Source organism: Urocitellus parryii, chromosome 4 (genome assembly GCF_045843805.1).
Source record: "Urocitellus parryii isolate mUroPar1 chromosome 4, mUroPar1.hap1, whole genome shotgun sequence".
Classification (NCBI taxonomy): domain Eukaryota; kingdom Metazoa; phylum Chordata; class Mammalia; order Rodentia; family Sciuridae; genus Urocitellus; species Urocitellus parryii.
The window spans coordinates 139,192,686-139,211,252 of NC_135534.1; the positions used below are offsets into that span (position 1 = coordinate 139,192,686).

The 18,567-nt window shown below is 34.6% G+C and overlaps 1 protein-coding gene across 1 annotated transcript in view; it reads left to right on the plus strand.

Annotated features, from left to right (window-relative positions):
* Aldh1a1 (aldehyde dehydrogenase 1 family member A1) overlaps positions 1-18,567 on the plus strand; it is a 49,126-nt gene that overhangs the window by 24,041 nt on the left and 6,518 nt on the right. The window contains exons 3-11 of the mRNA XM_026389265.2: positions 19-159; positions 2,073-2,202; positions 3,923-3,984; positions 5,593-5,721; positions 7,060-7,173; positions 8,189-8,291; positions 9,871-10,055; positions 14,661-14,825; positions 17,767-17,924. Coding sequence (XP_026245050.1) covers positions 19-159; positions 2,073-2,202; positions 3,923-3,984; positions 5,593-5,721; positions 7,060-7,173; positions 8,189-8,291; positions 9,871-10,055; positions 14,661-14,825; positions 17,767-17,924 — 1,187 coding nt within the window. The remainder of the gene's footprint in view (positions 1-18; positions 160-2,072; positions 2,203-3,922; positions 3,985-5,592; positions 5,722-7,059; positions 7,174-8,188; positions 8,292-9,870; positions 10,056-14,660; positions 14,826-17,766; positions 17,925-18,567) is intronic.

Below are 18,567 nucleotides of genomic sequence, written 5' to 3' on the forward strand. Positions count from 1 at the left end.
ATTCTCTGTGACTAACAGGCAGACGTTGACAAAGCTGTGAAGGCTGCAAGACAGGCTTTTCAGATTGGCTCTCCATGGCGCACTATGGATGCTTCAGAGAGGGGACGCCTACTATACAAGTTGGCCGACTTAATTGAAAGAGATCGTCTGCTGCTGGCCGTGAGTATTAACCAAACCAGATGCCCAAAGTGAGAGCTCTAAAAAGCATTCACTGTATGAATTGGCAAGCTGATTTGGATCTAATGAGCACTATATGAAATCTAAAATTAAAATGAAAAGACCTCATCTCCAGATCTGGGGTAGGATTTGAGATTATCTCAAGTAGTAATCTGAATGCCAGTTCCAGATGATGACATCTGCTCCCAGAACAGATTCTACAGTCCAAACTTTGGCAACCACTGAGTTAAACCAAATTAAACAAATTTCTTTCCTTTACTCCAGACCTTCTCAGCTCCCCTAACAAAATCACATGTAGTAAGAATCTCCTGGAATGATACACTTGGATTCTTAAACTTGGTTGACCACTGAACTCTTACAGTGGAAAATCTCGTTGACTTTGTTGAAAGTGCTCAAGTTATTTCCCTGAAAAAAAAAAAAGCTTATTTCCTGTTAGTCTAGCCCACCAAAATATTTACTACACAGCCACATTTTACCTTCCTGAAATGTGTCTGTTAACATGCTCATAATTAAAGGATGTGTTGCAGAATTAAATAATGTGATTTTTTTCACAGATGAAATAGGCAAAGAATAAAGAAAATCTATTTTTAATATGTTCTTAAAAGTTGCATTTTTTTGTGTGTGTGCCAGATTTGTTTTCTTAAATTTTAGCTTGTAGATGAGTCAGCACATAATATGTAGGGGAGAGTATTTTTTTGTCTTCTTGGCCAGGTAAAGACAATTTCATATAAAATAATTATAGTAAAGACAATTTCATATAAACTAATACCCAGATGAGATTTTAGAATCAATTTTATTACCTTTTGAGTCTTAAAGTGATAATAACAAAGAGCCCTACATTTTATTTAAAAATAATCAATGTCAATTATAGTTAATCAAAGGACAATTTGTTATGGTCCTTATAATTCAAAACATGCAAAAGTATAGAACCAGAAGCCATATGAAATAAAACTGTATTAACCACTTGTCCTATAAAAGAAAGAAAGCAGCATTTGCTAAAACTTGGCTCTTCTCATCTGTCTGCTCTTTGGGTTGAGAGTGCTGACTATCTCTATCACCATGAAAGCTGATGGGGGAAAAAGAACAGATATGAAAAAGTCCTATTTGCTTAAATTTGGGATGGGGGGACAGAACAGTACAGAGGCAGAACAGCTTTAGAAGTTAGGCATCTGTACATTCCTGTCAGAGAAACCATCCCAGCAGAACACTAGAACCCAAAGAGCACTTGAAAGTTCTGCCTAACAGTGAAGGAAGAGACAAGTCACAATAGGTATGTTGCTAGGTATGTATAATAGGTATGTTGTTAGACCATTCAAATGGTAGTTATGGTGAGAGTACCTAAACTAGGAGTTTTGTAATAGAAAATTCTGCTGAAGAAAATTCATGAATGAAAGATCCAGATGTTAAGTTTATGTGAATAAATCAGTTATATCCAGGTGGAACACAAAAATTAAAATGGTTATTGGTTATTAAACTCTCTATAAAACTCTGGCTTTTTAATGGTTGTTGGTTATTATATTCCTAACACTAAATTGTCACTATAGTTGGATTATAAATGAAATATTGTACCATTTTAACAGCTGGGTACATATCAAATTGTGATCAACTCTTGAAATGTTGGTTAGCTGGAAGACACCCAGAATATGAAAGAAAGAGCGCTAGGGTTTAACAACCAGAATCTCACTATTCATTCTACACAGATCCTTCCATATGAACATAAACAATTATTTTAACTTTTTAAAGTCTTATTTAAAAAGAGAAGGTAAGAGAAGTTGAGTTAAAATGTCTTCTATTTCCAAAATTCTCTAACACATGACTATTCAAAATATTGGTCATATATTATTAATCAAAAAGTTTTGTGGAATTTTATATTTGGAGACTGATTTGTTTTTCAGACAATGGAGTCAATGAATGCTGGAAAACTGTTTTCTAACGCGTATCTGATGGATCTAGGAGGCTGCATAAAAACATTACGCTACTGTGCAGGCTGGGCTGACAAGGTCCAGGGCCGTACCATACCGATTGGTAAGTAACTTGGGAGACCACCAGGGGTGGGCATAGGGAGGAAGTGATTACTCTAGAGCTGAGTAATTTCAAACTCTCACTTTTAAAGATGTCAACCAAATAAGGCAAAATTATTTTCCCCTTGACTTTGAGCCAACACAATTCTGAACTTAGAAATTCTGTGAAGATTCAACAAACCACTTTTAAAGTTGCTTCAGCACAATCATACAGAAGATAACACTGTGGATATTTTAGAAAATATTAAGTAAGAATATTCTTATGGCCCCAATTACTGATTTGAAACATCTCTGCCTTTAAGGACCCAAACTTTTCAAAGCTGACCTCAAATTATTTATTTGGGTTTCATTCCCATAGTAACCTTTATACCCTTTCTGTAATGTAATTATTTAAGTCTCTTTGCATGTGTGAATTAAGGATGGTTATCTGTGCCTGCTCAAACTCAGTACAGTTAGACCAGGTTAATTAAACAAACTAATTTATTGATTTGTTTTAAATACCTTCAAATTAAGATGAGACTATGTTTATAGCCTGAGTTAAGAATTTGTGTATTACACGTTCATGTGTATGTATATATTATTTTGGTGGGGTATACACATAGCAGAATAGAAATATGAAAAAAAAATTTTTATTGGAAAAAGCATGATTTTGAAAAACATTAAAAATAGAAATTTAACTTATACAAACATTGACATTAGAAATTCAGAATGCCTCCAGAATTGGCCCTGATGTGCATTTTCAATCTAATTGGAGCATCCAGTAGGTTAGAAGTGACAGCCAGGAAGTTAAAACAGGAGAATGAGACCATAGTACTAACAATAAATGAGCTAGGTCTGGAAACTATTATACTTCATCCTCAGGAAAAATGGAAAAGCCACTTAAAGTGCGTGTACATCTTAAGGAGAGTTCTTCTTAATATTCAGGAGGCTCCTGCAGGAACCAGACCAGCACAGAAGCCAGAGAACCATGAAACTCACAGGGTGACCATGTCAAACTCTGAGGCATGTGAATTAGTCAAATATATGTGGAAAAGAAATGTCTTTTACTATGGGCATTTTCTTCATGGATTAAGAGAAATTACTTTTGTGCTTGGTAGGCAAAACAACATGTTAGAATGAGTCAGTAGAAATGCTTATTACTAACAGGGAGATATATTTTTTAATTTTACTATTTTTTAAAATCACATCACCTTTTAAAAACAGATTATATTACAGGTTGAATTTTAAGCTGCTAAAAACACATTTGAGCACAGTTTTTCTTTTAGCTAAAGATGATCTGACCTCCTTTCATTTCTCCTATAAAAATTGGAGAATGAAAATAATACAGAAAACAGCCTTCTTAGATGATGAGATAAAGAATTAATTATGATTCGGATCTTTTCCAATTTTGCGTCTTTGCTTTGAACTAACTTAATTGTATGGTTTTTATCATTCCAAAGACTTGATTTTTTTATTTAGTAAATTGTTGGATAAAAGGCTTTGTTGTTGTTGTTTTTCTAGTGCTGGGGCTTGAATCTAGAGAAAGGGTCTCATTAAGTTGCCCCGTCTGGTCTCAAACTTATAATCCCCCTGCCTCAGCCTCCTGAGTAGCTAGGATTACGGGCATGAATTACTATTACTATGCTACTGTTTACTTCTTTCTCTCACACTACCTTCAAACTACTACTCTATGAATGGTGAACACATTTGTCTTCTTAGGATTGGGTGTGTGCTTTGTTTTTCAGATGGAGACTTTTTCACTTATACAAGACATGAACCTATTGGTGTATGTGGCCAAATCATTCCTGTAAGTCGTTTTCGTATAGGATTTCCAATGAAGGTTGCGGGGTGGGGAAGGGGCTCTAACTCTGTTCAGTGTAGTGATGAAACTTTCTCCAACATAATTGGATGCTTGTGTGTTAGATGTGATGTAAATTTCAAATAGGACTTGTTGAACCAGGCCTTTTCTGTGACAATATGAACTGGGTAATTCAGAAGCCTATCCATATCCTGGCATGTCTCCTGAGGGTGTTTTAGTATTTTTACCACATTAATAAATAAAGCCTGTTCCTCTATGGGTTGTTTTCAGAAAGCTATATTACACTTTCTTCTCAATGGCGGTGATTTACAAGTGAATGACAAAGTACTCCATGTGGGTGTGTCTGCTGTGAGACCCCACTTCAGTGCAATGTAGTGTGACCCTCTACACTCCAACACTCTTGGTCTCCTGTTTAGACTCCTAATCATGGACAAAAGTAGCAAAGAGAGCTTGAATGGTGAAATATACTTTTTAATTAAAATGAAAGAAAGAAATGATATCAGAGACGTTTGGAGCACTGTAGGAAATATATGGTACCCTTAGATAAAAGAATCTGATGCTCCAAATTCCTCTGAAAGAAAATAGCAATTTTTAAATTTAATCCTGAGTATTTCCTTTTAAGCCCAATGAATAGGAGACTCTCTAAACAGGGCTGATTTACTTGAAAAGGCCGAATGAAAAGATGACAAATTGTCCTGAAGTTCTTAGTTGAGGAAGTGTCAATTACTAATCTTTTGCCCCATTGAGGTTGAAGTACAATCATATCAACATTTTTAATGAAATTTCTCATTAGTTCAAAATTCCAATAAAATCTGTAAAAAACTCATAATTCTAAATACTAATGGTAGCTAATGTGTTTAAGGATTTGGCCTACTTTCTTGATTAATCCTAAGGACAATTTTGCAAATGATGCTATCATAAACAGAAAACAAGTAACTTGTCTGAGTTCACATGGCTGGTCACTGATTTTGCTGTGATCTAAACACAGTCACTTGTCCTCTGGACCTTACACATCTTCATTTTTAAAAAGATTATTTGTTCTGGGCTGAGGGTATAGTTCAGTGGTAGAGCAGGCCTTGGGTTAGATCCCTGGCAATACACAATTGCGTGCACGCGCACAAACACACACACACACACACAGAGAGAGAGAGAGAGAGAGAGAGAGAGAGAGAGAGAGAGAATTATTTCTCTTGGAGATAAATGCTACCAAATAATTTTCAGTGAATATAACAAATGACCTATGGAAAGAGGAGAATAACCATACTTTTTGAGCAAAAATAACTCACAATATGTTTAATTATATGCAAAACCATGTAATGAGGGTTTTTTTGTTGTTGTTGTTCCTGCTATTTGAAATAACAGCACCCAATTAAATTTTGGGGCTCTCTCCTGGTCCCTTCTCCTATCTGGTTTATTTAGAGCTTTTTATTATTTACTAGTTGCTGTTCACATCAATAGAATCCACTATGATTACATAAGACTACTACAGTTATTAGTTAACATCTGTGGGGAATGGGAGTTTATCATGTAGAAGTTACACTAGCAAATGTGCCTTTGAGCAATACAAAGACTCTATTGTTAAATATTGCTTTCTAGTGGAATTTCCCATTGGTCATGCTCATTTGGAAGATAGGGCCTGCCCTTAGCTGTGGAAACACGGTGATTGTCAAACCAGCAGAACAAACTCCCCTTACTGCTCTTCATGTGGCATCTTTGATAAAAGAGGTAAGTTTCCTAAATCAAAACATGCACAAGAATTCAGCCATCCTAATTTATAACAAGAAGGCCCCATTTGGTGCTACTATAAGCTGCCTGACTTACAAATGGTTCTCGTCAGTGGTTGGGGCACATCTAGCAGGACTGCTGGCTGAGATTCCTGGAGTCAACCCAAACGCAGACAAAAAGCCAGACTCAAGGGCTTGGAGTCAGTCATCTTATGACCAGATTTTTTTCTTTCTTTTGTCCAAATCAATGTTACAATTAATAGAGCATTCTTTCACATGTTGAAATATTAAACTAGTTTGCAACTTCTACTGATGTCCTGATGAGTCTTGCAAATTTATTTAAACTTAAACAAGTTTTTAGTTTTCATCTATATGGTGGTTGCAGGCCACTGTGCCAATATGATTGTTTATGTTATTGGGCCACATTATTTTCAAACACATGTCCATGTTTATATTCACTTTTCTTTTATAGTTTCCTATACATTTTCTTTCTTCTTCAGAAATGGCAAATCGCACAACAAACTTATTTTCATCAACTATGTAAATTGCATGAATATATTTTTTTCTTGAGAACAAGTCATTGCACTTTGACCTTCCTATCTTACCCAAACTTATACAACTGTTAGTTACCAGAAACTTAAATTTCAGAAAATCCAAATTAACATCTTTAAAATATTCTTTATTTAAAATTTATAATAAGCAAAAGAGATGTTAAAATGAGGCAATTTGATGAAAATAACATGAAATTTTAATGTGCCCAACTCAGTTGTCACATTGCTTCTTCTTCCTTGAATTCTTCAGCTGGGATTGATATGGGTCTGTAAAGTTCCATTCTAAGCGATCTGATTAGCTTTCCTAATATATTACTAAATCACGTCAGTGAGAATTTGCAACTCAGATGGTATGCCCTGAGCAATCAACAGCTACAAACTAGAAATATGAGATCCCTTTAGCTTCTTATTTTTACTGATGGAGTTTATAAAATATGTTGCTTTCCTTCCAGGTAAGTAATTCACCAAATACTCTTCTATACACTACTTTTTTGAGTTATTATTATGAAATTTGAGAGAGCCATCATGAGAGCAGTGATCCATAAACTCTGGGCTCACCCCAGGAATCTTTCTATAATGCAGCCCATCTGATTATTTTTATGTAGGCTAAGAAATGAAATAATAATAATAATAAGGAATAAAGAATGAAGGCACTTAGGTGAATTTTTCTTGGGAGTGCAATCATAAGATGAACATTACCATAATGAAGCAGGCTCAATCCCGTACTCACCTCTCTTTTGAATTAAATTCTGAGTTGTGTTTTAACTGTTTTGCTTTTTGCCTTTCAGGCAGGGTTTCCTCCTGGAGTAGTGAATATTGTCCCTGGCTATGGGCCTACAGCAGGAGCAGCCATCTCTTCTCACATGGATATTGACAAAGTGGCCTTCACAGGATCCACAGAGGTAATACCATTTACTCAGGCCTGCAGTGAAGAGACTGGCATCTCTCTCTACCTATTGGAATCATGTTTTATTGTAACTATTTTAAGCTGACACTTCCTTAAAACAAAAAGTATTTTTTAATGATTTGTTCCTTATTCTGGCCTTCAAATGTATTTATACAACATAAGTAGATACAGTTTGGATGAAATGAAATACCGATTACAAATTCAAAAGGTAGAAGAAACTGTTTTTAGTGTGTTCATTACCTCCTATTATGAGAAATATAGCCCCTGAGACTGTATTGTACGATTAGTTAAATTTATGATAAAAAATATTTATTACAAAATCTACTATTATTAAATTTATTTTGTGACAAATAAAAGTTTCATTAGTTATTCACACATTTTAATTAGTTTTATTATTTTGGTATATCCTTAGAGGTACAAAAATGTATATATAATTATCCAGATTAAAGTGATATTTATAGTTCTTACAGGGAAAACATATTGTCTCGAGCCAATCAACATTACACTTTCTGAATTAAAGATTATTCTTGATTGAGAGACAAGACAGATTAAAAGTTTGTGTTGATTCTTATCCATGGACTTATTTATTATGCCAGCCTCCTTGTAAACATGAAGTTTATGATAGAAAATACTGAGAGTATGACAGTTTGTCTGCAGATTCCTGTGACTGTCAGTAGATGGATAAAAGGTCCATGATATGTGTGATCAATACATGCTCAGATATAGAGGAAAAATAACCTACGAACTGGTCATGCACATCAAGATCCAGCCTTCATGTTCTGTATATTTGCTCTCTCACCCATGAACATTTTTCTGATTTATCTCATGTCTGTATGTTTGGATGGGAAAGCCTTTTACATCTGAAGGTGCCAAATCTTGAAAAATGCCACTTGATGTTTCTTCCTAATGAAACTTAACAATTGCCCAAACATCATACAAATTTTAAATATTACATATTCCCATCTTTGTGAGAGCAAACTAAGCCTCCTCTTTGCAACCCTCCATTTCAGGTTGGCAAGATGATCAAAGAAGCTGCGGGGAAAAGCAATCTGAAGAGGGTCACCCTGGAGCTGGGGGGAAAGAGCCCTTGCATTGTGTTTGCCGACGCCGACTGTGAGTAGGAGGCTCATTGTTCACTCTTCACTCTTCCTCCTTTCTGGTGTCTGATAACACCGTACAGTGAACTTGAATCTCACAGTTGGGTTTGCTTCAAAGTGTAAGGAATTAATGAGAGTCCAGAATTACTCTTGAAAATCTTGTAAATTGTCCCGAAGTTAGAACACATAGATAAGTTAAACAAAGACACAGTTTCTTCCTGGTCTGAAATAAATTGCTATTTCCTCAGCTGAACCCTAGATAACATAAATGTTTTTCATTTAGAGGCCATGATGTATTCTTTTTAATAATTCCGTATCTTTAATTACTGTTTTCGGCAAAATGAAATTCCTCAGCTATTTGGACTTAAGAGAAGCTGGGGAGACAGCAATTACAGTTCACCATCTCCCTTCACTCTCGGTCATATAATCGTGAAATGAGATGGCGAGAAGAAAATTAAACCAATTTAAATAGCTCTCTCTTTTTTTCCAGATTATCAAGGATAGTTTTGTATGTGTATCAAGTCTACAATTATTATATGACCCCTCTATATAATATTCTAGGTTCATTCTGATTACATTACCATATAGAATCCCCAAAATTACTTTCTAAATAGGTGGTAATTAGCAGAAAGAGATGGTCAAACATTCCTTCAACTCTTTCTTAAACAGTTACATTATTGTTATGAGGCTGCAAAAACTAATGGTTCATGGAATTGGCCTTTGTTACTCTTGTGATCTTAATCAAAGTTTTTTAGAACACACTGCCTTATTAAACATTCTACAACCATGACATGATTACTAATTTGCCAAGACTGCAAGCTATTTTCACTACAACTTAAGCAGGTATGATTAGCTCACAAATTCATACCTAATTGCTTTAATGTTGAATTGAATCTTTGGCCTTTAGAAAAATAAAATGAAAAGAAGAATTTATTCTTGTGGTTTAGGATCTACAAATGAAGGAACCTAAGCATATTCTACCATCTAAACAAAATATATGTTTTCAGACATATATGAATGGTATATTTTAGACAGATTTTGAAAATGTCTTTCTTAGAAATAATACCATGAGGTGAATAATTATAAATATTAGTAGGTTTTGTTACTGGTTTTTGGTTGCTTTGGTTATCGTTATAGTTGTTTTTTCAGAAAAATTATTCGTTCTACTAATCACAGTGTATAAGATTGTTTTGAAGTTATTTAAGGTAATTGGCATTTCATATTTTCTTTGTTATTTAGTTAAAACCTGATTCCTAAAAAAACTTCACAATTATCTCAGTATAATGATATTTGACCTTGCAATCAAATTCACATTCTTGGTAATGTCCATATGAAAGTTGTCTTAATAACAATCATTTTTTTAGGTGCTACTAATTTTTGCTATTGTTTTCATAGTAAATAAAGAATCACAAAAATTAATTTTCACCTAGCTTTTAAGAGGTGAAATATCTTGAACCCATGCCTGACCATACAACTTATAATTTTTCTGTATCACCACACTGAGATACATAAATGTACATAAACAGAAAAATCTGCATAAATATATGTAATCTTTAGAAAATATTTCTTCTTTAACGTGAATGCTCTCTTTGCAGTGGCCAGTGCTGTTGAATTTGCACATCAAGGCTTATTCTATCATCAGGGCCAGTGCTGTGTAGCTGCATCCCGGCTTTTTGTGGAAGAATCAATTTATGATGAGTTTGTTAAAAGAAGTGTTGAACGGGCTAAGAAATATGTACTTGGAAATCCTCTGACCCCAGGAGTAAATCAAGGCCCTCAGGTGAGCATAAAATATAAAGAATAGAATTTTAAGGGACAAGAATAAAGTGTCCTTCTTGACCCAATTTTGAATAATTACTTCTCATTTGTGCATCATCTTAGGTAATAAGACTGTACCAGTCCTGTGGTTTCAAAAAAATCTAATTCTCAAAGGTTCAGAAATTATTCTTTGTGTTGCTGATTTTTCATACCTGAAAACACTTTAGGAGGCATCCTGGGAACTAAAGATAAAAGGAAAATTAACAAACACTATAAATTTCTTGCTTTCCTCAACCTGCACACCTTTTGATTCCTTTTACAGACCTTTGTCCTTTTGGAAGTTCATATACATTTTTCTCTCTCAAACACAATCAATCCTTCATCACAGCTGCCATTCCACAGATTCAGACATCTAGCACACCCCTAAATCCTCTGCAAAGTCCTCAGTTACTCTGACCTGATGTGTGTTCTCTAAAGATTGTACACACATCCTCAAAGGTCCTAGACTGCTGGTTTCTAACAAATTTTTCAACTCAGTTGTTAAAGCCCAAACAATCCCCCAGGCTCCCAATTTTTTTCATTTACTCCTAATCATTATCAATAAGAGTGCTTCTGTCTCTCATTAGAGGTCACCTTTCCCTCTTCCTTGCACAGTTCTTTGTCATGGTTTGTTATTCAGACTCCTGGACCTTCAGTTTTGGATTTTTTTTCCCATCCCTTGGGGACCTGGTGTAGAGGAATCATTCTCAACTAGGGAGAACTTTGCTTCCCTCCCCAAGGGGATAGTTGCCCATGTATGGTGACATTATAAATTGTCACAACTTGGTGGAAGGATGTAGTTCTACTTGCATCTAATGAGTACAGACAAGGCAGGCTGCTAAACACCTTTTGATGTGCAAGACAGTCCCACAACAGAAATCAGCTAGCCCAAAATGTCCACAGGGCCAGTGCTAAGAGATTATGCTCCAGAGACTAGACCTTAAGCTTGCAGGCCTTATTGCCCACACTAAGCATTATATGCTGTTCCATCCTGTAGATCTGAAACCAAACTCTATTCTTGACTTGCTCACTAAGCCAAATATAAATTCAATTAACCAAAATTTAGTGAACACTGCTATCAGTAAAACCCTGAGTTTGTCATCTGGCAATGCCAGGAGGAACAAAAACAGCATGCTCCCTGACCTTGTGGAGTTTATGAACTGGGTCACTTAGAAGACTGTCTTAGATTTTCATTCCAAGTATTTAGGTAGGAAAATCCTAGGACTTCAGCAGTGCCAAATACTGAAATCTAAAAGCCTTAAAATAACTGGCAAATAAAGTAGTAATTTGTTTTATCTTAATCCCATTGTAGTTTGCATTTGTCTTTGAGTTTAATGACTACATAGAAGGAGTTGACAGTTTTATCATAGAGTTGACAATTTTTATCATAGTTGGTAACTTCTCAAATATCCGTATCAAATATTCCAAGAAATATGATCAATTCTAATCTAAATTAGTCTCCTATTTCAAAAAGGAATAGGGTTCTTAATTTTCCTTTGTGATTATTTATGTCTGCCTATCTTTATAAACATAAAGCACTTTTCCAATTAGAGAAGGAGACACAGAAAAAAGAGAGACGAGGGGAATATCTAAGATATTTATTATAGAATATTGGTTGGGTAATACAACTAGGGAGGAAAATCTGTTTAATTCAACAATAGTCTAAAACACTGAGCTAAAATATCTCATTATTTCTAAGAGGAAGAAGTTAAAACAGGGTTTGAAAAATTCTTGTTCATAGGATCCTAGAGGAAATAATACGATAATCTAACTGATTAATATGACTTTAATCTCTATAAATAAATAGATTTTTATCACAGGTTGTGCTAAGTAAGTAGGATAAGTAGGTATGTTGGAACTTTGAGAAACAAAACACTGAAAAGTCCTCAGGGATTCTCTACTCTAAAAATTTGTCATCTGTTATTATAAGAAAGAGTATACAGAAAAAAGCCATGTGTTCATTAAGCTTTATCCTAGATCCTCATCCCGGGTGCTTGAATGAACTGAGGCTTTAAAAATGTAGTTATATAATCTTCTTCATTAAACACCTCAATAAAATTGTTATAGAGAATATAAGCAACAAAAGTATTTGTTTAGGGAAAATAGTTTCTAAAAGAAGTTTGATTCCTTTCTTATTTTGAAGATTAAGAACTTAAAGTATCTGAATGTTGAAGCAATTACAACATAGTATATATTATTTATATTTGTTTTATGTATGTGTATTCACGTGTGTATGTTGTTTCTTTATAAAAGTGGTTTTCCTATTGGTTCATAGAACAAAATGTATATTTCCTTAAAAACTTGGAAATAAGTGTTTTCATTTGGGAAAAAATGATGCTATCCATATAAAATGTATTAAAAACAGCAGAGTAGCATCTTATCATGGTATGGAGACATAGGCCTTTAAATAATACACTGAATTTTACATCTAACCTCCCTTAAACTCTATTTCCTCATTTGTAAGATGGGGTTAGTAAATTAATCTTGAAGGATCATTTTGCAGTGAAATGAGATAATCTATAGAATGTCTCCATCTGAGTGCTTGGTTCACTGTGTGTTCTTAGATAACTGTTAAGTAAATGAAAATCACATGCCTGTATTTATACCTGGCAATAATTGTAAAGATCAATTTTTTAGACATCTACTTTCATTGATCTTGTTGGTCTAGTTTTCAAATACTTTGAGGAATGTGTATTTTTTCAATTTACCTTCTTCTTCTTCAACCTACCAAGCCTAAAGAATCAAAGAGTTTGAACTTTCAAAGTCACTAAAATATATACTTTAAGACCATCACGATAATGCTATAGACTAACCCATGGCCAATGACTCATTTCATAGCAAAGAATTCCTTTAAAGGCAAGCATTACTGAACAGTGCCTAAGATTCACAAAGAAAGCCAAGTTCATCATTGATGAATCCAAAACCTTCTGAAGAAGGTTTGTATTTATGGTGAATCAAAATTAGCTAGACCAAACTGGATGTGTTTCAAAGTATAGCTGAAATTTTATATCACAAGTCCCAGGCTCTGGCATGGTGTTTCTCAGTCTTTCTTGTGCCTCTGAATCACCCAAGCATTCAGTAGATCTAGAGAGGGGTTTGGGAAGTGCAGGTTGCTTCCAAGTGATGCCAGAGCTGTAGCAAGGCACTGCAATATACAGTCCTGTATTTTTTAGAAGTCAGAGATCACATGTTTCCCAACAAATAAATCCTTTCAGTGTCTTTCTGCACTGCATATGCATGTATTAGACAGTCACCTGGGAACCACTCTGGTCACATTATGACTTGGGAAGCATACTGTGAATAAAAACTGAAAATTATGATTTTGAGGTCATAGTCCAATTAATAAATTGAAATAGGCCAGAGGAGCTTTGCATGGAGGCACGTAGATCCTTGAGTCTTTACTGAGTCTTTACTGAGACACTAGAATATCTTAACTAGAAAAAATATCTAACACTCCCCTTAATTTACTTATATTAACTAGTATACAGTAACATAAATATCTCTTCTAGACCAACTCTACAATTTCTTTGATCTGATGAGAATTAAGAGATTTTCTTTGTGGGATACATGATTGAATATTGTTCAGTTGGAGAGCCGGCAGGAACACTGCACCGAATATTGAGCCAAATTTTATAAAACTAGTTTCTGATTGAAGATAGCATTTAATCTACTTAGATAGGAGTGCTGAATCCCATACAGTTAGAAATGACTTCTTGGAAGCTTTTTCTTGGTCTTGGGTGGTGGGAAATATTTGCAGAGTCAAAGAAGATAAAGAATAACACTTTTTAAGTAGAGAGAAGGGACAAGTAAGTTAAACTAACAAGAGCCCTCAACCCCTCTGCTTAGCTCCTGGATCTCTTGGTTTTCCTTTAATCCACAATGACATGGTGTTCATAACCAGAACTTCTAACTCCTTTTCCCCTATAAATATCTTATTCAAAAAATTTCACTTCTGTAACACTTTTCATAGATTTAGATGTGGCTCATTTAATAAAATATAAAGATGAAAATTGGGACTGGCCAGAAACTGAAATCAAACCTACTGACCTGGGGAGGATGCCCAACCTATGGCCTGAGTGTGATATCCAAGGTCATGGACTAGGCCAGAGAGGATGGTCCAGGATGGGAAAGTCCGCACAGAAATATAGGAGTCTTCTCAAACTTCAAAGGCATCTGCTTCCCAAATGCCCTAATTAAGCCAGAATCACAGCTTTCTTTTTCTTGTTTCACTCCTTTTATTTCAGTTAGGACTACAATTTCCAGGTAAATGTGTTAGATCATTAACAAACTTTTCTTTAAGAATGACAGTTGTGGGAAAGGGTCAGATGTATTTGCTGTGCCAATACACTTTCTTTTTTCTTTTTTACACAACTGTGGATTCTAAACATAGGTATCTTCAAGGTTTCCTTCCTAGAATTTCATGAGAAGTAAATGTGCCCAGAGAATGAATCTAAACCTATGTCAGCTTTTAAAATTTGATATCAGATTTAATAGAAATAGACTAGCTCACTGAAGCCCTCATCAACAGGCCCATAACTTTATAAGTTGCTGATTTTTTTTTTCTTTTCATGTGATATTTTTCAAATAGATTGACAAGGAACAGTATGATAAAATACTTGACCTCATTGAGAGTGGGAAGAAAGAAGGAGCCAAACTGGAATGTGGAGGAGGCCCCTGGGGGAATAAAGGCTACTTTGTCCAGCCCACAGTTTTCTCTAATGTTACAGATGAGATGCGCATCGCCAAAGAGGAGGTAAATGGTTTCACTCTGTTCTGTTCCCTTTATTGCCTCACTTTGTCTGCAGGTGTGTCTACTATCTGTGCCTTTAAATTTCCCAGCTCTTTGAACATCTTTCTCAGTAAATGTTACTCTTTGTTTCTGCTGTTGATAAAGGTTGAAGTTACTTGTGATCAAAAATAAAAACAGTAGAGTCCACTGAGCCTGTGAAGAACTTGCAGCCAAACAGACCAGGATCGTAACAATCATTAGGTACTTCCAGTCACAGGTTTTGCATGATAGTGTGAATAAACTTGAGAACATTCTGTTGAGTAAAATATGCCAGGCACAGAAAGACAAATCCTGAAAGATCCCAATTCTATGTAGAATTTTAAAAAGTCCAACTCAGAAGCAGGGAGTGAAATGGTGGTTACCAGAGACTTTGGGGACACGAAGTGGAGAAGAGGATTGGGGAGATGCTGTTCAAAGGACACACAATCTCAGTCATAAGAAGGAATAATATCAACAGAACCATTGGACAATGTGATGACTCCCATCAATAACAACATATTGTATACATGAAAATTGCTGAGAGCAGATCTTCAGTGTTTCTATCATGAAACAAAAAGTGCTTCAGCCCTACCTAGTGATGCCATATTTGCCCTATGGTCTTTTTCTACATTCATCTCCACTATCCTCCCCATCCTCTGTGTGCTCTTGGCCCTGTGTTTATTAGTGGTCAGATTTCCCAATTTTGTGTGTGTATATACATATACATACAAATATACTAATTGGGTATAATATAAAACATTCGTTAAATATTTAACCATACAACACAAAATTAAGAATCATAACGCCTGAAAAATCTGGGGCCAAGAATACATGAAAGGGGCTGGGGATATGGTTCAGTGCCTAGCACGTATGAGGCCCGGAGTTCAATCCTCAGCAGCACCCTCACCCCCCAAAAAAGAGTACATGAAGACTGAGGAGATGTAGGGAGTAAATACTTATATTTACACATAATATATGCTTATTATATATTTAATATATAATAATCGGTAAAATTATATGGCATAATATGTTACATATTATAGTTAAAATATTTGGTGAGTACAAAATTAAGAAAAATGTAATCTAAGAAGGCAATGTATTACTAAGAAGTACTAATTTTTATTTAGGAAGGTAAATAACCTATCTCATAGACAATGAGGGTCTCTATTAAATTCAGAGAAGATGAACTGACTTTGGATGACAAAAGTGTCATGTAATACCCTACAATAAGAAGACACTGACAACTCAAAGGTCCTCAATTATAACCCTTTCATCCTGTCAGTTTGTACTTTGTGTCCATGATGTGATGGATAATCTGAGAAGGTTATTCTCTTTAAATTGCCCCTCCATCCCAAATTTTATTAAGTCAAGGAGAAAAGGACAAAATCATATTTGCAAACAGAGGAAATAAATAAGAAAAACCGAAATAAAAGCAAACATAGATAATCAAACCTACTTAGTTTCTCTATATCACTTCAGTCCTCTACTGAATTGTAATTATTGCATTTATTAATAAGTTTTTATCTCACTACAAGAATTGTTCTTGTTTATGTCAATTAATACCAAATAGAAAGGACTGTGGGAATATCTTCAATGAGGTATTTGTTGTGTTTCTATAATGTATGTGATAGAATAGCTATTTGGCTCCTTCAAAGTGGAAGCCTGAAGCTACATACTGTATTCAATTCAAATTATGTAAAATATGAGTGTGTTTATTGTAGTAGCTGTTCTACATCTATCTAGTTCCTAGATTACAACAGCATGATTCAATTCACAACCTTAGGCTTTGCCCTCAGCCTCTACTGAATGGTAGTCCATACCCCTTATACTACTTAAATCAATGGTGGATACCAGAAAATCATTTGACATTTCTGATTTTTGCCCACCTTCATTCACATTTCCCAGAAAAAATGTTATAATACTCAGAGGAGCCTCTCTTTTATTGTAAGCTTAATTTTTCAGAGAAAATCCAGCTGTTTTCTCCTCCCTGGAGCTGAGAGCCAGAATGAATTGAGTGTGGCCTGTGCTAACAACACTCTAGCAAGAGAGGTCTAGACTTGAATAAGCAAAATTGTGATTGTTGTTTCCTGTCCTGTGATTTTATCAATCGCCAGTGAACTCATACTTTGTTAATATAGGGTAGTTCAGAATTGCAATAATGAATTCTGTTTGGCATATTTAAGCAACATAAGAAAAGAAAATGAATAAAATCCCTTGTTGTTTTACCTATCTTGACTAATTTTAAAAAGATCCAAATACAGAGTAAATGATATTTTAGTCAATGACACACTAATATATAAAACATTAATTTTATTATGAATCATTACCTATATATTTATCCAATAGAGCAAGCATTGCTTTATTGGGCTGTTATATGCAGTAATTCAGAAGATGAAGAAAGCTAGGGAAAGAATTTAAAATATATTCAAAGAAATCTGAAATTAATGATTTGATGCATAACTCTAAGTAATTGGGAGCTTAACTTCAACATCTAGAAAATTAACACTGCTTTATTTATGTGTGCCTATGGTGTTCCAAAGAGAATTAAAAATGGTCATCACTTTTTTTACCTTTTACTTCTACAGATCTCAATTTTGATTCATACATGTAGGTCTAAAAGCAGGGTGCAATGGCTCACACCTGTTATCCCAGCTGCTGAGGCAGGAGTATGATGAGTTCAAAGTCACCCTCAGCAACTCAGTGAGAACTTGTCTCTAAATAAAATACAAAAAAGGGCTGGGGATGTTGGCCAGTGGTTAAGTGCCCATGGTTTTCAATTCCTGGTACCAAAATGTAGGTCTGAGATGAGAAACAAAATCTTATCCAATTTAGGATAATCTGTAGAGGGAGAAATCTGCAATATCATTTTAATTTTTTAGTTTTAATATATTATCTTTATTTATTTTATTAATTTCTTGTGTTATAGATATTCGGACCTGTGCAACAAATCATGAAGTTTAAATCTTTAGATGATGTGATCAAGAGAGCAAACAATACTCTCTATGGCTTATCAGCAGGAATCTTTACCAAAGATCTTAATAAAGCCATAACTGTCTCCTCCGCTCTACAGGCAGGGACTGTGTGGTAAGTCAGACTGAAGTTATATATGCCTTTCCAATATTAGCCACTTCAACAGGTTAACTTGAACATTTCATTTCAAATTGTGTTGTCTGCTAGAAAAGTCGTTTTTTAAAACTCCCATATAATGCTAATGCTCAACTAGCACTAAGAATCACAGCTCAAAAGCCTGTTTTTTTTAATTTCTTTGTTTTATTTTGTTTTTATAATGGGTGGTTTTCTTTCAGAAACTCTAAAAAGAGATCAAGCACCTTGTCAATCTGAATGGCTAGTGATAAACATAAAATATTTCTATAATAAAAGGGCTAATAAATGTCAGTATTACTATTGTATATATGTACATTATTTCAGTTTCCTAAAAACTTACTGTATACTAAATATTCTTACAAACACAGTCTATGCATCATCTTACATAGGCCTAGAAATGACCTAATTAAATAGTATCATCTCCACTTTATAAGTAAGAAAACACATGAATAGGGAGGCATTTCAAATCATAGTTTTCTCTAAGTAAATATCCCTCAGTTTTCTATTAATGCATATTAAATACTTTCATTTTCAGTGTAGAATCAAAAGAGCAAATTTGTTTTCTGCACATTTTAACAGAGATAAGTTTGAGAATTTTTAAATTTTGAATTAACAGAATACT